The sequence below is a fragment of the Pseudocercospora fijiensis genome (assembly GCF_000340215.1).
Source record: "Pseudocercospora fijiensis CIRAD86 unplaced genomic scaffold MYCFIscaffold_6, whole genome shotgun sequence".
Lineage (NCBI taxonomy): Eukaryota > Fungi > Ascomycota > Dothideomycetes > Mycosphaerellales > Mycosphaerellaceae > Pseudocercospora > Pseudocercospora fijiensis.
Window position 1 is genome coordinate 4,246,487 of NW_006921537.1, and position 21,189 is coordinate 4,267,675.

At 54.4% G+C, this 21,189-nt stretch overlaps 5 protein-coding genes across 5 annotated transcripts; 3 read left to right on the plus strand and 2 right to left on the minus strand.

Moving 5' to 3' along the window:
• Positions 1-22: 22 nt before the first annotated feature.
• Positions 23-3,180, plus strand: MYCFIDRAFT_155646 (uncharacterized protein; the record flags this gene model as incomplete). Its single annotated transcript, XM_007930471.1, has 1 exon — positions 23-3,180. One exon carries the CDS (start codon positions 23-25, stop codon positions 3,035-3,037), a length of 3,015 nt encoding a protein of 1,004 aa, XP_007928662.1. The 3' UTR covers positions 3,038-3,180.
• Positions 3,181-3,282: 102 nt separating this feature from the next.
• MYCFIDRAFT_189584 (uncharacterized protein) lies at positions 3,283-5,999 on the minus strand (the record flags this gene model as incomplete). The annotated part of the gene is made up of 5 exons (XM_007930472.1): positions 3,283-3,487; positions 3,550-4,340; positions 4,410-5,041; positions 5,114-5,307; positions 5,365-5,999. 5 exons carry the CDS (start codon positions 5,997-5,999, stop codon positions 3,283-3,285), a joined length of 2,457 nt encoding a protein of 818 aa, XP_007928663.1.
• A 1,845-nt stretch (positions 6,000-7,844) lies between these two features.
• MYCFIDRAFT_140215 (uncharacterized protein) lies at positions 7,845-8,504 on the plus strand (the record flags this gene model as incomplete). The annotated part of the gene is made up of 2 exons (XM_007930473.1): positions 7,845-8,230; positions 8,294-8,504. Coding segments are annotated over 2 exons (597 nt in total), but the record flags the coding sequence as incomplete, so codon positions are not given.
• A 2,339-nt stretch (positions 8,505-10,843) lies between these two features.
• MYCFIDRAFT_96804 (uncharacterized protein) lies at positions 10,844-12,605 on the minus strand (the record flags this gene model as incomplete). Its single annotated transcript, XM_007930474.1, has 2 exons — positions 10,844-12,047; positions 12,097-12,605. Coding segments are annotated over 2 exons (1,713 nt in total), but the record flags the coding sequence as incomplete, so codon positions are not given.
• Positions 12,606-15,411: 2,806 nt separating this feature from the next.
• Positions 15,412-21,051, plus strand: MYCFIDRAFT_176765 (uncharacterized protein; the record flags this gene model as incomplete). The annotated part of the gene is given in 32 exon segments (XM_007930475.1): positions 15,412-15,532; positions 15,558-15,572; positions 15,604-16,221; positions 16,249-16,342; positions 16,381-16,544; positions 16,591-16,619; positions 16,658-16,733; positions 16,765-16,844; positions 16,893-17,097; positions 17,131-17,171; positions 17,196-17,359; positions 17,425-17,669; positions 17,699-17,719; positions 17,752-17,793; positions 17,831-17,873; positions 17,922-17,965; positions 17,997-18,053; positions 18,098-18,180; positions 18,200-18,629; positions 18,660-18,864; positions 18,905-18,947; positions 18,978-19,228; positions 19,252-19,312; positions 19,378-19,490; positions 19,521-19,556; positions 19,580-19,624; positions 19,680-19,829; positions 19,894-19,974; positions 20,008-20,294; positions 20,335-20,470; positions 20,532-20,596; positions 20,621-21,051. The coding sequence occupies 32 exon segments, from the start codon at positions 15,412-15,414 to the stop codon at positions 21,049-21,051; spliced, it is 4,476 nt and encodes a 1,491-aa protein (XP_007928666.1).
• Between the last annotated feature and the right edge of the window lie 138 nt (positions 21,052-21,189).

Consider the following 21,189-nt stretch of genomic DNA (forward strand, 5'->3'; position numbering starts at 1 on the left):
GGCGAAAGCAGCGGGCAAGACCATGGCCAACCCGCAGGAGGCTGATGGTCGAAGCTACCTTGCCAAACTGTCGCCATGGAGTCGAAGTCCAAGCATAGCGCCGAGCAAAGGCACTGCGGGAGAGCCGACCGAAAGCGGCTTGCTGCAACAACAGAACGGAGCAGATCATGTCGTGAACCATAGGCACAGATTGAGTCTGCGGAAATACCCTAGAGACTGCCCTCATCTACGTCCGCAATGGTTCCATGCTGTAGACATCCCCATACGCAAGCCGCACCTGACATTCAAGAAGGTCAAGGAGGAGAAGCCACCTGGACAACCCAAGAAATATGCCGCCTTCTCCACCCGAGACTCCAAGGCAATCGAGATCGCATTTCAGAAGCTGTCGGAGCAAGAAGAAGAGGCAGAGCGGACACAAGCACAGAGTAGTGATCTTGGACACGCCAGAGCAGGTGGCAGGCAGGGCAAGAAAGAGGCCAAGATACCCGTCAACGAGGATTACCTCTTTGACGTAGATGTCGAGGCGCGAGAGCTTGCACCCGCATATTGGCTGGGTCCGGTGTATGATGTGCGCAGAGGAACATGGTTCTATCAAGAAGGCAGTGAACAGAAGCCGTGCGACGAGAATCTGGCAGCACAACTCGAGGAGGGTTATCTGAAGGTCAAAGCCTGGAGGTTGCCTTCAGCACAGAAGCCAGAGCCTCAGCCACGATCGCCGTCGCGACCACGGATGAGGCCAAAGTCGTGGGCTCCCGGCGAGGACGAAGAGAGCACCGCTCCACCACCAGTGTCTCAGAAAGGCTCAAGTGCAGACTTGCGGAAGAAAGCCGAATTGCAAGCAGCACAGGCAGGTCAAGCCGTTGAGATATCCGACAAAGAGCAAGTACAGAGCACCTATCGACTCTTTGGCCAGCACATGAATAGTGTTGTCACGTACCAGGATGGGAAGACTGCTTGGCTAATGACTGACGACGCATGGTCGCGAATCAACTCGACTGTGAGAAGAGGGTTTGGTGGTGTCGGCCATTTCGCAGGCGTCAGACTGACTCGAGGTTGGACTAACCCCACTGCAAAGAAGGCCGAGAAGGATGCACCACCTACGAATGTAAAAGACAAACCATACTTGGCGAACGATGAAGAGCCAAGCGAAGGAGAGAATGTAGAAGAGAGTCGTGCTGAGCGTGCCACTTCTTCGGAGACCAAGAGGCAGACTCTACAGAGGCAAATGTCAGCTCTTCTGGAGGACCCTACTCATGGAGATGACCCCGCTAGACTGGAAGAGGAGGCTCGACGCCGTGACGAACGTGAGATTGAGGACGACTATCGCAATACCGAAGACGATGACCAGGGCCGTGATATCGAGCACTTGATCCTGGTCACGCACGGCATTGGACAGCGCCTGACCCACCGTGTCGAGAGTGTCAACTTCGTCCACGATGTGAACACATTTCGAAAGACCATCAAGGCTGTATATGCTGACTCGCCTGATCTACGTGCTCTCAACCAGGAGCTCGAAGGTTCCGATTCCGTCAACAGTCGCGTGCAAGTGCTTCCGATCTGTTGGCGGCAGAAGCTCGATTTTCCAAACCAAGGCCTAAGACACAATCGCAAGGAGCATGACCTTGGGGATAGCGAGATCGATGAAGAAGACTATCCAAGCCTTGAGGATATTACCGTAGATGGCGTTCCATTTGCAAGAGACATGATCACGGATTTGGCGTTGGATATTCTTCTCTATGATTCGCCAGCATATAAAGATCACATTTCGATGATCGTGCTGAATGAGCTGAATCGCATCTACCATCTTTTCATGGAACGCAATCCAAACTTCAATGGCAAGATCAGCTTGGTCGGTCACTCGCTCGGTTCTGCCATCATGTTCGACATTCTTTGCAGGCAGGATCAGCAGCCAGCGTCACGCCGCAAAGGTGTCGACAAGATGAACCTTGACTTTCCCGTTGAGGACTTCTACGCACTTGGCTCACCAATCGGACTCTTCCAAATGCTGAATGGACGTACCATTGTCGCACGAACACCGCCCGGAGGACGTCATCGAGCCAGAAGCAGCCTGGGGGCAATGGAAGATCCTATGCTTGGCTCTGCAACTAAGAAGAAAGCTTCAAAGGATTCTGAGCCTGCTGATGTCCCTGGCGAAAATCCACTGGCACGTCCGAAGTGCGCTCAGATCTTCAACATTTTTCATCCAACTGATCCAATCTCCTACCGCATCGAACCATTGATCTCCCCCGCAATGGCCCAACTCAAGCCTCAGCCTTTGCCTTACACCAAGCGAGGCATATTTGGAGCGCCAAGCACTCAAGGACTCACGGGCATAGGAGCACGTGTCGGCCAGAGCGTGAGCAGTATGTGGACGAGCATGGCATCCAGCCTACTCACTCGTGGTCTTGGATACGGTTCAGAGCCGACGAAAGCTGCAGCAGACTTGAAAGCCACCAGTAAAAGTAGCGGTCCTCTTTCTCGATCTGCACCAGGCATATCTAGCAACTCAGCAAGTGCTGGGACCAATGTTGCTGCCGGGATCATACCGACCGCGCCACTACCCGCCGAAGGCACCGAGATCATGAAGATTGGTGAAGACAAAATTAGTCGCGTCGCAGCAGATGCTCAAGCAGCTTCTGAAAGCAAAGAGCATCCTCCGACATTGATCGACAACGAACTCACCACGCTTTACAGTAACTTTGAGAAGAGACGTGAATCTGCCCAAAGCGATGCAGAGACCCGCGACGTCGGGGCTGGGGCTGTGAAGGGTATCCCAGAATGGGCTGACGCTGAAGAGCGAGGCAAGAAATTGAGGAAAGAGGAAGAGAAAGTGCGGAGACTCAACAGTAATGGTCGTGTGGATTATGCTATCCAGGAAGGCGCGTTTGATATCAACTTCATCGCCGCCATCGCCAGCCATTTGAGCTACTGGAGTGATGAGGATGTCAGTCATTTCGTCATCTCTCAGCTATTGAGTCGACACCGTATTGTGAGACAGCGTGCGGATAGTGCTCCTAACCAAGGAAAGCCGAAGTGAGGATCGGCTGAGCAGTGCGTTGCAAGTGAGGCTCGATATTCGTGCATTGATATCATTAATCATAAGCGCTTTTAAACGTAGGATAGATATGGATAGACGACACTTAGCGAGCATGATTTACGGGAACAACATCCCCCAACAAGACGAGTCCAGCCACGTTTCACTCGAGAAAAGTGGAAAAGTTCAAGTTCGGAGAGAATCTGCATTGATTCGATACGTAGGTAGGTGAACAAAAGCATCACACTTTAAAGCGCGGTGCTCGCCGAAGCCGAAGCGTCATGAGCAATCGGCAAAATCGTAGGTCGAGAAATAGCATTCCTCCGACTCCTCCCCACACTTCCTGCAAGATACACTGGCTTAGGTCGACGATAAGTGTATCCGAAGAAAGCCTTCTTCTTTCTCAACTCCATAGCCTTCCGACCCACGACTGGATCTCTCAACATTTTGTCCCTGTACGCAGAGCATGTCAGTAATGGCCATTGGCGATCGATGCAAGATGAAGAAGCATATACCTTGGTCTCTTCCTCTCCTTGCCCTTTTTCTTCCCGTGTGGCCAGTCAGGTTCAATGCCCTTCGCGATCCGCAGTTGCGCGATGTCCATCATTCGTCTTGCTTTCCACTCCTCGTAGCCAGCCCCGAAGTGCTCCTTGATTCGTTGCAGCTCAGCATCTTCACAATCATCAATTCCAATGAGCCATTTCTCTTTGGCAACGCGCTCAGCTTTCCACTTCTGCAGATGTGGTCCAAGAATTCTGGCAACCTCGTCCGAGTCAACGTCGGCCTCAGAGTCGATGTTTTCCTGAGCAGAGACGAAGCTGGAGCTGTCGGAGGTCACAATGTCTTTTTCTTCCTCAAAATATTTGGTGATGGACTGGTTCTCTTTGACACGAGGGATGAAAGGTGGCGACATAAGGTGTAGCTGCGTCCATTGAATTCCATAGAAGAAGCGATGTGATTTGATCTCTTCGGCGTCATTTGCGAACACATGGCGAGCCAGTGGTCCTGGTGTTATTGAGTCTCGTGACATGCGACGACCCAGTCTGTGTTCGGTATGACGATACTGCCTCGAGCTGAGTCGCAGTTCTTTGTCCGTCAGGATGTTTTGTAGAAGGTCCACGACAATGCTGCTTGGTGGCGGCAGCTGTCGTCGCGAGTCGGAAGCAGGTCTCGACCAACGCTCATTGCTCGGGAATTGCAGCGTCGAGTGATGATGTACAATGCTCTCTTTCGTCTTCTGACGATTGTCGCAGTAGAAAGGCGTGCGTCCATAAAGACATTCGTACAGGATAATGCCGATGCTCCACTAATCGCAACGTCCATCGTAGGCCTGGCCCATAATGACTTCTGGCGCCATGTATTGACTTGTGCCCACAACGCTGCGAGCTAGCTTCCGCCTTTCAAGGCGATTGCGCCAGTTGAGCAGTCCCTCGCGGTGAGCACTCTCCTCCACATCGACCTTCGAACGTGGCGATCTTTGCGGAGACTTGGCCGCCTCTTCTCGCATCTCTTGCTCATCAATGACATCCTGGTCGTCGCCTGTGATCTTGATGCCGACCTTGTCCAGTAGCGACTCGCGTTGACTATTGTAGTAAGTCTGGCTGTGGGCCCAATGACCATTGAAGGCAAGACCGAAGTCGGAGATCTTGAGGTGGCCAGAAGCGCTGATCAGAAAGTTGTCGGGCTTGACATCGCGATGGATCCATTTCATCTTGTAGGCCTCTTCGATGCAGAGAATCATTTCAGCAACGTACCATCTGGCGACTTCCTCTTCAAGCACGTCTTCGCGCAATAGGAGACCGAGAAAGTCTCCGCCAATCATGTATTCCATGACGAGGTATAGATTTGTGTTGTCCTGAAAGCTGGCGATGAGAGGCACGACCCACCGAGAGCCCTCAGAAGCCACCAAGAAGTCGCGCTCAGCCCGCAAATGGCCTTCCTGGCAGGCGCGCAGCATCTCAGACTTGCGAATCACCTTCATGGCGAACACATCGTGAAGAGGCTTGCCTTGTGGAAGGTTGCGCTTGGCAGTGCCGTCCGAGCGAGAGAAGTCGCGTTCCATCTTGTTGATGGTCTCACGTATGCCATCGTCATTCTCGTTAGAGCCCGGTTCGTCATTCGATTTTGGAGTGCGCTCTGTGACTAGGCGAACAACGCCGAAACTGCCCTTGCCCAGGACACGGATGCTGTCAAAGCCAGCGATCGAGATGCCCTTGACTTCGTGACGTTGCAGCGCCGTCGACTTTAGCACACGCATTTGGCGGAGATGGTCACTCTCGGACGTGTTCCATTGCTGCTACGCAAGCACACGCTCGTCATGAGGCATACACATCTCGTTCAATTTCTTCTCAAACTTCTTGCGACGAATCGATCGAGGTGAATGCGGCTCCATCATGAGGTCGTAGAAGTGAGTTTCCAGAGCGCACTTTGCCGCCGCCGCGTTTTCTACAGTCGTCACGGAAGGCTCGATGTCAACCAATGTCTCTTGTACCGGTATTAGCAAGAAGCGGCCGCTGTCTTCTTCGATGACTGATAGGATGTTCTCCTCTCCTGTGCCACCACTCTTACTGTCTTTTTGACAATCTTCAGGTGTGGCGCGTTTGTTGCGAGATCCGGATGAGGCTGGTGAGGTCGTCCACGAGGTAGCTGCTGTCGAAGCTGTGCCAGTATCTGGGGACCAGCCTGCGTTGGCACCTCGAGAAGAAGGAGAGGAAGGAGGAGAAGAAGAGCTGATACTGAGCGCAGGCGTTTCCTCCACGTCTCGTGCAGATCCGTTCATGCCATCCAAGTTCGGGTGGATGTACGGTACATTGGGCTTCTTCTTGGAACTGGAGCGCCGGACTACGGTAGAAGTTGCATTGTCCAGCTTCAGCTTTGCTGTCAACGCTTCCAGGCTCTTGCTGGTCGAACGTGAGCTTCGTGATCGCCTTTTTGGCTCAGGAGCCGTCGCATGGTCATCAGACATCTGTCCATCAAGCTGACTTTGTGAGAAGCCCTCGAACCGCACGGAGCGCTTTCTTTGTGGCATGAGCTGACGATTGCCAGAGGTGGACCGCAGCTGGCCCCGAGACCGATTGATAAGCAGACCTTCACTTGCGACCATGGCTGGAGGTGGTGGAGTCGCTGTCCGATGGTTCGGCTCACACGTGCCGTCCATATCCAGTCGTGTGACTGCCAGAAGTCAGCGACATTGCATACGTACCTGCAGTCATCCTGAGCAGAATGCATATGCGACGATTCTGGCAGCTGAGGAGAAAGATAGAGACACTCACTATTATGAGGCCTGAATCTGTCAAAAATGCCGGACACGGATCTTCGCAAGTTTCTCAGAGTGTTCGTCCAAGGCTTTCGGGCTGGAGGCGGACTTCTTGCGGTTGCTGCAACCAAGGGAGTCGGCAGAAGGCTGTCGGGATCGGGTCGACTGCCAAATACACGAGACTGTCGCTTGCGGATGCTAACAAACGGCATGTCTCATGCTTGCAGCAGCAGCAGACGGCAAGGATAAAGATGCTGTGGGTGAGATGGATGTTGTTGGAGCGTCTCAAGTCCGATGTTGTCACGCAAGAGTACGGATCATCGTCATCGTGCCAGCAGCGCAAAGAAGTCGCAATCGATGCATTCGCAAGTTCCGTGATGGAAGCGGCAAGTGCTGGTGGATGTGGACTATGACAGCAGTAGCAATGTCAGTACATGTATCGAAGACGTCTCCTCCTCCAGTCTGCCCTGCCCTGCCCATACTCTGATGCACATGCTCTCAGGAGTGTGTAAGCGTAAGTTGTTCGACTATATCATTCCGATAATGTTCTTTGCCTCTCCTTTGCACTGTTCTGCACGTAACGTCACGCATCTTGAAGCCAGCGAGCGTACGGTAGCTGCTCTCTCCATCTGGCGGCCGTGGTCTTGTTGCTATCGGGCGTACAATTACTACGTTGTTGGACGCCACGTCACGTTCATGTAGGCAATGGGGAGCAGCATGGAAAGATCGCTGTCTTCTCAGAGCTGCCATCAGAAGCAGTCCAAGCCATGGTCCAGGAGACTGCAGCACAGGCGTTGCTGATGCATCTGCATAGCAGCGTCGGAGAGCGATGCCGCGCATATGATGTGGCAGTATCGCCTGGCTGGGATGCCGCGGGCGAGACGAGGCGGGAGTCGGGGTGTTTGGTGTTTGATGTGAAGGTTGAAACTTGCAAGTCAAGGACAAAGAGTGAGTTTGCCAAGCCAATTAAGCCAAGCCAATTAAGCCAAGCCAATCCGGACCAGACCACGGCTTAGCGGCCTTAGGGTGGCTCGCAATGCCCCGTCCAGCTGGAATCTTCGACTCCGCCTCTTCTCCCACCACCGCACACAAAGAATCCTTACCACTCCTCCGCCTACGCACGCCTACACACGCCTACGCACCGTCACCGCCCCCAACGCCGCTTTCAACATCCTCGAAGCCCATCTCAACAGCCCTTCGCAAGCAGGAACCGTGGCAAATCGACGGAATGGCGCGTCTAAGTTACAGTAGTAAAAGTAGTAATGACCAACGCAACTCGAGCACCGAGTCTTCGCGCCGCTCCAACACCCAGGCCAGCGCATACGTCGTCGACGCCAGCACTATGGCCCTGACCGGCTTCCACTTCTCCTCCACTCCAGGGGGACAAGCAGCGGGGTGGTATGTACATGCACAACATCGCCAACAACCACATGCAGGAACAAACTATATACTGATGCCACATGTCTAGGTGGGTTTGAGGCCCCTCCAGGAGGCGTACCATCACCACCGCCGTCCCCGGACGCGGCGCCCGCAGGCCGACTCAGTCTACGTCAGCGCAAGCGTTCGACGGACGCCGCTCGTCACATCATGGAAGAGTGTGAGAGACTCTTCTGCGAGACACTGAAGACCACTTTCTTGGTTGAGAAGGATGTTGGCCTTGAGGACTCGCTGATGATGGACTTGCGAAACACACATGTCGGCAGCAAACCTATTCCGCCCCCGCACCAGAGCACCACCATCGCGCATGGTCAGCCAACACCCTCAGCCTCACCGGATGGCCGCAACTATCCAAGCGAGAGAGGACTGATCACGAAATATGTCGAGATCTGGGACTACGTGGCAGGCGCAAGGTTCAGAGGCTTCGTTGCAGAAAAAGAGGACATGGCCACCATGTGCGTCTTCTTCGACAAGGACGTTGTCGGAATGTACTTGAAGCCCGGGTAAGCTTTGAACCCCATCCGTTTTCACATGACTAAATTCCACTTGCTGACATATCTCAACAGACTCATGTCCTTGCTTGAACTGGCTAGCAGCGATCATTTCGATTGCACCGACATCGTCATCTGCATTGACCGAAGCGCCGACTCAGAGGATTTCAAGGACCTCATGCGGTCATTAAACTGGGTCGGTTTCGAACTGACTATGCTTGAGGCATGGACCGGCAGCGAAGGCTGCATTAGCGACCGCTACGTTTTCCTTGGCATGGATGTCTAATTGGAGCACGATATATTACGGGTGGAGTTCGGAAAGTTTTGCATTAGGCTGACTGTTGCATATAATGCAACCAGGGCTGTTCATGCAATGCGGGACAGCAGAGCCAGGAATATGAAAGTTCGCAGTTCATGGTTGGTGCGTGGCTTAGGCAGGTCAGGCGGAGTTCAGTACTTCACATGCCAGTTTTCAGGTCGACAGTGGGTGGGTCTATCTGTTCACATGCAAGCAGGAAAGCTCCGTTGCAGATAGGCCAGTGAATCGAAATTTGGAAATTCTTACTCTGCTTAGGTAGGCGCCTCTGAAGTCTGCCGGCCGCACGAGCACTTCTTACAGCCTTTGGCCTGGTTACGGGGAATCTACGGCAACAGAGGCTAGATGTCAATACTCTAAAGAGAGGCTATACTGGTAAGCAGCAATGCACGCGCTCTACGCTTAATGCCCCAGACTAGCCGACTATCTACGACCTGCGGACCTACCCTCGTACTGTATAAAGCAAAGTCGTTTGTATCGACGTGTCCTGAATGCTGTCAGATAGTGTACAGAACCACTTTGCCTATCTTTAAATTCCGGAGACCGCAGGTAGGACTGAATGCCCATGCCATGCCCATGCCTTTTCGAGGTCTTAGCTATGCTCAAGAGATCGCTGTCTGCCATGAAACTGCTTGTGAGCTTGCTCTCGCCCAAGCCATGCATCCAATACCACCACGGAGCATCTTTTTCCAGCTAGCGCAGCTTCGAAGTACTTGGGACCTGAACGTGGTCTTTTCGCTTTGGCTCATTTCTTCTGATCGCGGAATCACAGTCACTTCCCGCCAAGTATAACCAAGGCTTTGGTCCAAATCTGTGAAAGGCATTCAACCAACCAGCATGTCCCGCACAGGTTGGGTGAAGGGATCCGTAAGCCTAGTGGGTTGACTTCACGTACTCAAATATCTTCAAGGCTACTGAGAACGGAAATCACACTTGGTGCTGCTGGACTCGAATCCGGAATGGTCCGCACTTGTATAGTCTGGGAAGTGGATGAGAGGTAACGTTACTTACTGGAAGTTTGCAGTCTATGCTCCTCATACAGCCGTAATAAGCCGTGATAGATAGGTAAGTCCCAGATCTGCAAATGTCCATGCCACACGTGTGGACGTGGATGTTGTCCTCGCACTTCTGCTAGACCTACGTGATTCTCAGGCGCTCGATGTGACTTCCTTGCACGCACCTTGCCATGATCTGCTAAGAAGTGGTATTTCTCATCCTCCCTGCTGACACAAGGAGAGTGCGGTATCATTTGAAATCAGACTGCAGAGGGTGCGTGTTATGCCCGTCGTTGCTTGCGTTCTATCAGGAAGGGGCTGGAATGGAGATAGTGCGAGGTCAGAAGAACGAATGGTAGTTTCTTCCTGGTGCTGGTGGTTTCCTCACTTCTTACTGCCACTTTTCGAAATGGAGAGGAGAGGTTCAAGGGAAAGAAAAACGACTTTTTCAGAGCACTCAAAAGCTACCCACTCTTTCAATCAGCTCACAATCATCACGCTTCGTTCAGGCCATATATCACACAGCATGCCAATGCCGCGATCTTGTAATACTAGCCCTTCTTTTCCGCTCGCTTGCTGTTTCCGCTCTCATCCCAACGCAACAACACAACAACACGCTCATGTCAATCATGTGGTGCATCCATATCCTCATACGCATGCCTCTCGATCATAGATCCCTGGAAAGAATCCTGGCCCTCTCCCTGACACATCTACTTCATTCCAGAAGACGTCCCAAAGCAGTAAGCTGGAAAGATTCCAAATAAGCCGTTGCTGATCAAGTCCAAAAATCAAGCTCCACTTGGAGGGCACCCGTGCTGATGTATTAGGGTCATCCCGCCTTTTCTCCCACAAAAGAGGAGCTGCTTCGAACAATCGTGGAAATAAAACCAAGGAAAGTGCAAGGTAAGCCAAATCAGACGTGGTTGAGGGCAGATGGAGTATCCGTCGGTCGCGTGCGTCTCCGTATTACGCTGATGGTGTAACTTTGACGTTCCAGAATGGTAAATATAAGAAAAAAAGAACGCTGGTTTATGTGGTATTGTCGTTCGTCCGTGATATCCCGGTCATGGTTCATCGTGAGTTCCGGTTTAGTGTCGTGGTCATGAATCGTAAAGTCCGGTGAAAGTTACAATTGGCGACGTGGGTGAACATAAGAAAGAAAAAAGGTCGATACTGGCGCGACCCTTGGCGTGTGCGCTATCGTGGAAAAGTCGTACGGCCGTGAGATCTCAAATTACGTGGTTGTTACCTTCTGACGCCGCCGGCTTTGACTGACTGAGGTTGGCTGATCGGACGAGGCGCCATAGTGGGATCAGTGCGTTGTCTCTTGAGATTATCGGCGGCACTGCCAGGCCTGTTGTATGGGTCCTCTTGATCGTCGGCCTCGCGCACTCGCTTGTTATTGGCGTTGAGCACGCCGTTGACGGCAGGGTACTGAGGCGCCGGGTGGTAACCGGAATGATATGCAGAATCGTGACCATTAGGCGCGCCAGCTCGGGCATCGTTGCTCATGACGTAGTTCAAGTTGCTCGATGGCAATTGCGCTGGTCGCTGAGGGGTATCGTTATAGCCGGTGTAGGTGCTGGTCGTGCGTGGCGTTGCAGAGCTCGGAGCTCCATTCTGATGCGGCGAGTGTGTCATCTCAGGCGAGATCTGAGCATGAGCCGAGTGCAGGGGTCCTGACGCTGCGTTAGGTTTGTAATTGTACGATTGTCGTCTGGCGTCATAAGACGCACTAGTGTGGGTATATTCACCCTCATGCTCTCCATCAGCGTCTTGGTGGCTGTTGTAGCCATCATGAGGCTTGCTCTCGCCATGCTCGTTTTCAGCGCCAGCGCGTGCTGGCGGACCCATTTCGGTCTTGACACCGCCGGGGCTGGCCTGCATGCCACTATAGCCGCGATTCATGCCACCAGGTTGCTGACCGTACTGCGAACTGTACGAGCCAGGTGCAGAATATGGCTGGCTCTGGTATTGTGGCTGGCTGGTTTGGTATTGTGGGATACCGTGTGAGTGACCAGGAGAAGGAGCAGCTAAGGGGGTGGTTGGCACAGTTCTTGCAGACATGCTAGTTTCAATGGAAAGAGGCTGACCTGATTGAATCGGAGCACCTGCTCCTCCGTACTCGTATGTGCTTCCTGCGTTGCCCATGCCCATTGTCAAACCCGAAGCACTGGTCGGTGGTGTTGGAAATGTATGGGCTCGGTCAAGACCTGGTCTGCCCGAGGCTGGGTAGGGTGCGATGGAGTGCGGCGGCTGTGGAACGCTAGCACCGATAGGGGTTGATATCGAGTGATAGTAGGTAAGAGCAGGCGGCTGCGTGCCTTGCGGAGTGCGCATGTATTCTTGCTGTTGACCGGGATCTCGTCTCGCTGCCATAGCGGCATTGCTGATGCTTTGACGCGCCTGGTTCGCAGGGTAGTAGAGCAGGGCACCAATGTTATAAACAAATAGAGGATACAGGAGCTCGGTGATTTTCTCCTTGTTGGCGAAGTCCAGCGCGCGGTCGAAGGGAATCCTGCAGCCATTAGTATAGCATCAAAGAAGAGCACCGACTCCATACTCACCAAACACCCTTGAGATGCATTGGACCAATCTTGACAACGTGGCGTGTCTTTTCGCTCTTGAGAATACCGTCTCGACGTCCTCGAGTCATACCAGCAACATTGAGAAGCTTGGTGCCGTTGATCATGTGGTTGTCCTCACGTCGCGCAACACAAACACCATTGGCCTCCACCTGGAAGCACAAACTGCCTTCGTCTTCCCACAACGTCGCGGTGACTCGAGGCTTCATACCCGGCGGTGCGATCTGGCCGGTGGTGTCAAACGACTGCTGGAATTGCTGATTGCCGCCAGCAGAAGGTGGACCGGCGTTTGACTGCATTGTCGGAAGAGGCAATGAGTTTTGTGGAACCATGGGTCCAGCCATCGAGGAAGTCACGGGATGACCCGCAGACATGGGCGGCATTGTGCTGTATGAGTACTGGCCGTAAGCTTGAGGCGCGTAGTTGTGCGTGGCGGGTTGCAGGGCTTGCGGCTGGCCATAGTTGGAATACTGCGGCATGCCTGCTGGTGGAGGCGCTGGCTGGCCGTAGCCGTCCATGTGTGGCTGCGGTTGATTCATAGCTGGATAGTTCTGTGCAGGAAATGGATGCGAGTGTGTGCGAGAGTGCGCAGACGCTGGAAGGGCCGAGCGTGGAGACGGCGTCTGAAACTCGCCGGGCTTGCTGGGGTCCAGGGAAGGTGCGAACGACGTGTTGGAGTCGTATGACTGATTGCCAATGGAATTGCCACTGGAAGAACCAGCCCGAGGCGACGATCCTACGGACGAAGCGCTCGTCTGCTGTTGATGCTGCTGCTGAGCGTCGTGGGAGAAGGGTGGGCGGTCTCCGAACGAGCTTTGCGGCACAAACGACGCTGAAGTCCACTGGCTGTCGTTTCCTCGGGCTTGAAAGTGGGACAAGGGTGGCAGCGCCAGCTTTACGGTTGTCGCGAGGCAACAGAAACTCGACGAAGCAGCCGAGCTCAGTGCGTCACGAGATTAGGCGCAGGTCGCGATGTGGTCGTTGCCGTCGATGAATATCGCCTCACTAGAGGTGAATAGGGCGGATCCTTGGTGATGTCGTAGGCGTAGATGGGCGCTGCAGATGGCTTCGTGAGGTCAGATGTTGTCGTCAAGCAGTGGTGTCGTTTCCGTGATTGTCGTGAAGTGGCCGGCCGGCGCAAAAGGCGAACGGATGTCGTCTATGATGCTCGCTGCTAACAATGACGCCCAGGATCCAGAAGCAAAAGCACCGCAGTGACAGACGCCAAAGAAGTCGTTAATGCAAGGAGTCGTACAGTCGTAACAGTCGTAACAGGTCGTGGGTCGTGATCAATGGCGCCGTCCACTGACACTGACTGACCTACGCGCACTCAAGTCAGCAATGTGCGCGCGACGATGGTGGTGAAGAGGACAGGGCAGGGCAGGGCAGGGCAGGGCAGCGCGTATGGGCGGGAGCACTGCACGACGGCGACTACAGACGCACCCGGTGCTCTAGGAAATGCAATGCATGTAGAGTGAGCAGCGGTTCGCGCGAGGGAGGACGGTGGGGAGCTTAGAGTTGAAGGCCTGCGGAGGCTGGGTGGTTGGAAGCTAGAGCCGGGCGAGGCCAGCAGCGTGCAGGAGGGTGCAGGAGGGTGCGGGTGCAGGGCGGGACGTGCAGCACGGCTGGCGGGAGACGAGCCAGCCAGCCAGCCAGAGCGCGCACAGGTATCGCGAGGCGCTAAGCCGCATCGGACGGGCGAAGGCGAGAGGAGGTGGGTCGAGTGGAGCCTGGGCGGGCGGCGAGAAAGAAAAGCGCACGTACCTGAGGTGATGTTCTGAGCCGGCGCGCGGGCAAGCGGGCGAGGGAGCGTGAGCGTGAGCGTGAGCGCGGCGTGGTGGTGATGGTGATGGATGGGCGATGCGATGCGATGCGATGCGATGCTGGAGCGTACCGTGCGGCGGGAGATGCTGGGCGGCGACGGTTGAGCGCGTGTATGTAGCGGTGTTTTGCGCGCACGCGGCTCGTCCTCGTTTGCAGCGGCAGTCAGGTACAGTGCGCTGCGCTGCGCTGCGCTGCGCTGCAGACCAGGCACCGGTGCAGAAACACGCTGCAGCGGTGTGGATGGTGAGGTGGACCAGATCAGTCAGAGCCGGCCGTCACAGTGCCGCACAACAACAATACCACAACGACAACAATAATGCCCCTGCTGTTGCCGCTGTTCAGCGGGCGGTGGTGCGATGCGATGCGATGTGATGCGATGCGATGCGATGCGATGCGATGCGATGCGCGATGCGATGTGCGATGAGCTGCTGCGTGAGGGCGGGCCGTTGCGCGGTTTCTGCTCTCACACGCAACAAAGATGCAAGGGAGAAGGCGACACCTCGTGGAGCTGGAGCTGCGAGTATGTATAGTAGCGGAGCTGCAGCAGTGCAGGTGGCAGGCAGGCAAAGCGCGAGCGTGAGCGCGAGCGCGTTTGGTTTGGCGGGTTCTGGCGGCCGTGGCAGGCAGCGTGCAGACTGCAGCTTTGAGAGCGGCGAAATGGGCTTTTTCGCTTTTGCTGAGGCACGAGGATTCTATGGAGAGTGCAAGGCCAGCGATGGTGCAGGGATGGCTGCTGTAGCCGCAGGTGGGGGAACTTGCCAGAGGGTGGCTGGCCAGCTTGCGTCGTTGCGTCGGTTGGAATGCACTGCTGATCGGCCCTCCGCTGCTGGCTGCTGCTCACTCTGCGACAACTACTACTAATGATCTGTTGATGTGCGCCGCGCCCGGCACCGCTGACCCTCACTCGCCACTATCCTCGACGCGATGTGCTGATGCTTCTCTGCGCCCGGCGCTTGCAACAGCGCGTGAATGCTATCGTACTTCACTACCCTGCCCTACCCTACCCTACCCTACCCTACCCTCTATTACGCTTTACCACGCCCGCCCGATCGCAGGGAAGCAGACCCCGGAGGCCGCGCCAGGGAAGCAAGCTCTGCGAGTGTGAGTGATGATGATGCGATCCGGAAGTGCGGCGTTGGTTCAGCGACAAGCAGCCTACAGCCACAGCCGCACCGGCATCACAATTGATATCGATATCGCCGGCCGGCGGCTGCTGCTGGTGCTGGCTGCTGCTGGCAGCTATGATCCTTCCTACTGTAACAACATAACCTTTGTTCCGGCTAGCGCTCGCACCATCAAAACACCCTCCGGCCTTGCCTTGGCTCGCCGGCTAGCCCAACGTTGTTGTAAGAACTACGTAAACATTGGGACTGCTGTCCTGCCCTCTCGGCACCGAATGAGTCGTCGTCCCATCGACGTTACTCGCACAATAATAATGGGATTTGCTAACTTAGCCGGCTACGGCCACGGCAAATGCTATTTTTGACTCGTGCACGGTCGGAGACATGGCCATCGCTCCCCCATGATTCTTCGCACTTCCTGTGCACCCACGAGTACCTCTGGCGACGCCCTGTGTCCAGATCGGAATTGTCACGTCACGGTCGGATCATCATGCACAGCGCTTGCTCAAAAGAGTCGAAACGCTCGGCGGACGCAACAGGCCAGCCAGCGAGCACGGGCCGCAATGCTCACTGAGATCGCCAGCATCAGACCCAACGCTTTCTTCGGCAGGCCAGCGCCTACATACTACTGTACGCTTCGCTGGCTGGCTGGCTCCGCTGGCCGCACACGTTGCAAGCCCTCACTTGATTCAGGCCGCCGAGTGGATGGCGGCTGCGTGGGCTGGCAGGAAAATTGAGAGCCGCCGCGTCGAGCAGCACAGCGCCCTGTGCCATTGGTTCACGGCCCTAGTATCGGTCCGCTCTTTTTTTGTGGGAGTGGCGCTATCTGCCAGTCATCTCTGCCTTGGCTTACCCAGCTACCCATGTCACACCGACAAGGCTCTCGCTCCTCTGGCGATAGAGCCAAAAACGAATCCCTGGTCCGAAGGGATGCCTCTCGCTCCTCCTATGCGGGCGCAGCAGGCACGGGGCAGAGAGGCGAGGCGATGCTCTCGTCAGGCGCACTGCCAGAAAGCAAAGTCATTGTTCACGCGATCTGCCAGCGAAACAAGACCGTCGAAACATCAGCAGCAGAGATGGCCATCATGCACAATGGCGGGAAGCAGAGCGGATCCCGTTGGAGAAGATACGGGAGCTAGCAACACCTGCATCCGCAATGCATGTGATGCAGCATGGCTCTAAAGCGTAGTCGACGCTGGGGCCAACGTGGATAACAGCACCACACGACGACAAATCGTTCTCGCGCTCTTCCAGGCTCGCTCACGCTCACGCCTCAACAGGTCGTGATGCCTGTCCGTCGAGCTAGCGCAGAGGCATTGAGTGAGGTGGAGCTGGCTGGTCGCTACCGGAGCGGAGTTTGCCAGGTCGTCGAATCCGAGACGAAAAGCAATATTCACACCCCGGGCTGCCGCGAAAGCGAAATGGCCCCGGCGAACCACACTGCCAAAAACGCCTTTCGAATGGCAGCCGGCCACGTCGAGCAGTGTGGGCAGTCTAGGCAACCTTAAAAAACGCCACACTCGGCGGGCAGTCGCACACGCATTCCAGGATAAGTATGGCGTCCACCCCGTCCTATAGGCGTGCGCTCCTGCCTGAAGAGGGAGCTGGCAAGGGGAAACGGCTGTGCACCACGTCAACGCATTATTTGCGATGTGGTCATCGTGGCCGTGGGCCGTGGCATAATAATAACAATAATGTGCACGAGGTGCCGGCATGCTGAAAAAGCATCCACATCGCACCAGGACCAGCCAATGTCGATCGCGGCGGGGTCACTTCTCACCGCCAGTTCCTGCTCGCGCTCTATCTTTTTGATTGGATCTCGCTGCAAACGAGGCGATCCAATATCCACGAGTGTCACGGGGGGCGGGCATGGATGGGCATGGCGATGGGGACGCTCACCTGTCCAACACACTTGTCTCGCAGAGGGCAGCAGGCGAGGAGCTGGTGTCGCCTTGCCACGAAAATCTGAGACAACTCGGCATGCCATTGCTATTGTTCCTGCCGACTACTGACCTGACCAGGTCATCTCGTCCTGCCTGTGCCGCCTGTCTCGCCTGTCTTGTTGTCTCAGTCTCCAGCATCGCTGCTGCTCCCCAGATCTTCGCTGCGCAGGTGCGATCTTGCTTGTGAGGCTAGGTGCTTCCGCAGCGCCGCGCAATCTCGTACTTCACGGCAGCGGGCGGCCTACTCTTGCACCATGCAGGGCAGAGCAGCCAGCAGGCAGTCGGACATGGCATCACGTCCTGCACAGCGCCTCGATCCGGCGCACTACAATGCCAGGGACCCTCCAAAGCCTTACTGTAGTCGTTCTACGAAGAAAATAGCCCCCCATATAAATTGATGGATATCGAACCGCTGACTCGAGTCCCGATGGTATGCAAGGAGCGCTTCCTGCCTGTGTGACGCCGACTGCCTGTGTGACGCCTCCGGCCTCGTGTCACGCGATCGGGTATCGCAACGGCGCAACTGACTCGCCTCTCGGGACAATCCACTTCAACCTCTGGAGAGCCGCAATGCAGGATTCGAACAATGCCACCCTCTTGGGCATGGTCTATGTCGTTGGCGACACCAAACCTCGCGGTGTGCTGACTCGGAGTTTCATCGACCTGCGTTTGCTGCAATAGAACTTCTCACCTAAGATTTCGGCCTCAATACAGGCGGTGACCTCGCCACACCAGCAGAATGGCAACAGAAAAGCATCTCCCGAGTTTCTTCAGCTTCATGGTCCCTGAATGTGTAATCCTACCCGTCGGCATGGCGGGGGAAGTGAGCTCTGACTCTTGCATACACCCGCTACTTTGGGCATCAATACACGTGCTGAGCGTAAAAAGGCGAGTTTGATCGTCTGAACATCAAACAAAGTGGTCAAGGGCTTCATGAGGCTTATGGAGGCCCCGGCTACTGCAGTCTTCAAACATACCAACAACCTGACATGAGCAACCGACGCGCTCAACTTGTCTCCAGCTAAACTTGCTCTCACTGTACTGAACATTTGTCAACAGGTCGGCCGATCAAACAAAGATCTGATTCATGTCGAGCTGTCGAACCGCTGCAGCAGCGACAACGACACCGCATGACGGCATGGCTTGCCTGCTGTCCGACACATGGCTCTTGTTCAACGGTCATGATGACGATGGTAGGTACGTGGATTAAAACGATTTCTTCTCGGAATCCTCGACGTGATAGGCACATTCCTATTTGCCGACATTGCAATCACCATTTCTCGCTACTTTCAAACTGTCAGGCCGGAACTACCGGTCTCTGACTCGGTGCACGTCATCGACGTGGAGCATAGAAGACTCAGCACCGATCTGCGAGGACCGGCCGAGGCTGTAAGGCTACTTCCAGTACACGGGCTACATGAGCGACATATCGCTGCAGGTACGCGATGCAAACCAGTCAGACGCCCTCTTTGGCACGAATCGTACGCTGAGGCTGTTCCTGAACGTGGCCGCCTCACAGCTCCTACCAGCCGCGTTTGTGGGAATGATCAGCTCTGCGAACCCCTTCAACCAGGCTGTAGCATTGACCGCACCGCTTTGAGCTCCTTGTCTCGAGTGCCACCTCAAGGTTACTAAGGTTTCGAGCGAGGAAGTTGAGCATTGAGCATTGAGCACGCTTCCATACCTCGGAGTCACTTCCGAATACGCCCAACGAAACACAAGCTTCGGGACCTGAAATGGAAGGCCGCCCCAAAGAAATACGATGCAGAGCTGCAATTTGAGACTTCACAAGTCACGGAATTGACTCTGCCATATTCTAGATCGATCGGATGTCCTCGGCTCGTTCAACGCGTGATATCTCTGTGTACACGAATTTTATTCATCAGTTGTTGAAGCAACCAGTAAACCCTTACCTCTTAGAGTCCACGCATTTCCGAGAGCCGCGGTCTAGTAAAGAGTTGCATTGATGTGTTAGAAGCGTACATATGCATGCACTCCTGGGATCGAGGTGTCATGTTGCTGGTTGTCAAAATCTGCAGCTGGCGGCGCAAGCCGTAAGGCAGACATGCGCAAGTTCAGCATTGATGCAGGAACCCGCGCTGTCACCAATGCACGGTCAAGGTCGGATTTTGAAACTACAATGCAAGATGAAATTTCTTCACCGCTTGACTGGTCTGACATGGCTACAAAACTCCTGCATTGTGCATTGCCGTTCAGGCTACAGAAGTGACAGCCGTCTCCGCGGGAAGGGACGATATGGTTGATATGCACACCAAATGCGAACCAATGCAGGCCGATGACATCGACTTCGTTCCTTGTTTCGAGATCTTCTCCTATTTGCGCGACCAGTTTCTTAATGTCTAAAAAATTGGGAGATCACGTCTCCTGGATACACCGACATTTGTCGAATGATGAAATTCGCGTTTCTGGATCCAGACCCGATTAATCAACTACTGGAGATCGCTGGATTTCTTCCGTCCAATACGGAGTGCCAACTGCACGCGCGGAACCAATGCAGCACCAATCCATCTATAGTCGACGATGGTCTGGTTTTGTGATCGTCTGCAGGGTCATCAGAGAGATTGCCACATGCAGACCTGGCATTGACGAGAACACTGATATGTATGTAGATCGCTATGCGAACTGCTCGAGAACCGACAGCTGCCGGCAACATTAGCGACATGGCGTCCTATCAAGACCTCATGTCTACACGTGTAGAGACTCCAGAGACGCGCTCAAATGCTGGTCAGACCAGATTGATACACTACGCTGTCAGCTTAAGGGCTTGGAGTACCACAGTTTTGCGAGAGCTGGAGCTGATATTTTGGTGCAATGCAGTCTCAAGACTACCACATCGGACAATAGGATAATATCGTAACATGCATAACAAGTCTTTGGCTTTCGATGATGATCGCTCATGTTGCAGGTTTTGGCGCAACGGAGCTCACGGCAATAACGCCTGCCCTACAGATGTGCGGTCGCGGACGATTGATTTTGAACATCAGTGGATGTCTCATCATTCTCAGCCACCAATCCTCCAACCAGAGTTTGACAACCATGGGTCTACATCCGTCAACTTCGCCTCCTACACCCTGTAACGTCCCTTCATCTCCATCAGGCCACGTCGCCATGGTTCGGAGAATGGCTGAGGCGTTGACACTCTGCAGGCTTCCGATTGTTGCAACGTGCTCGAATCACAATGGAAGATACCAATGTCATGATGGTCGACCAATATTGGTTGAAAGCCTTGCCATCACACCGGTGCCGGCTTCCTGCAAGGCAGCAAATGATTGTGGTCGCGTTGACGATGGAAGATTGGTGACAATGGTTAGTCATTCTTCTCGCTCATGCAGTCCTACCCGATAAAAGCCTGTCCATAGCAGAAGCATGGTCTACGGACCATGTCGCTCGTCAATCGAGGCTGATACCTATGTATAGGAAGCAAGAAATTTCGCAAGCCCTCCGTTTGTTGCTAACTAAAGCCTTGCACCCACTGCTACTGCTACTCGTCCTCAAAGGACATCCCCAGTCTTGATTCGTTCAACAGGCATCACCACAATCTTCCGGAGAAGTTCGCCATTCATTCATCACTACGTTGAATCTCACAAGGATACCCAGTCCAAACCCTGAGCTTCGACAAGGCTGGCCCCAGATGCTCCTCCACTTCACCCTTCTCGCTCCTACCCCAGCTTTTGCATCATGCAAGCAATACTACATACATACTGCACGCACACTGCAGAGCTGTAGAGACCTACGCAAGCGCCGTGCTGAGACGGGACAAATTTGCGCAACTGGACAGGCCTTATCGGCCCTTTCCAGGTTACGGTGGCGGTGCACTCATACACGATATCCTAGAGTTCTCGCCTGATCGGGACTCAATTGAGGATAACTTTCTCCGAAGAACAAGCAAGCAAAATCTCTCATGCTACTACAGTACTAAGCTCAGGGAGCGAGCGATATGCCCGGCTTCGCCGTCTGACCTCGAGACTAAACCGAGCCCCAGCTACCCGCCCGAGCCCCAGCATAACCCGGTGCTAGCACCATTGTAGAATCGGCTTTGTATAGAATTACGTGCCCCGTCCACCTAATATAGGCTATTCCGTTCTTGGTTGGTGTTGTTGACGGGCGCGTAGCGCGTTACCTAGGAAGGAATTCTACTCAAATCTACTATATACCTAAAATTCGCA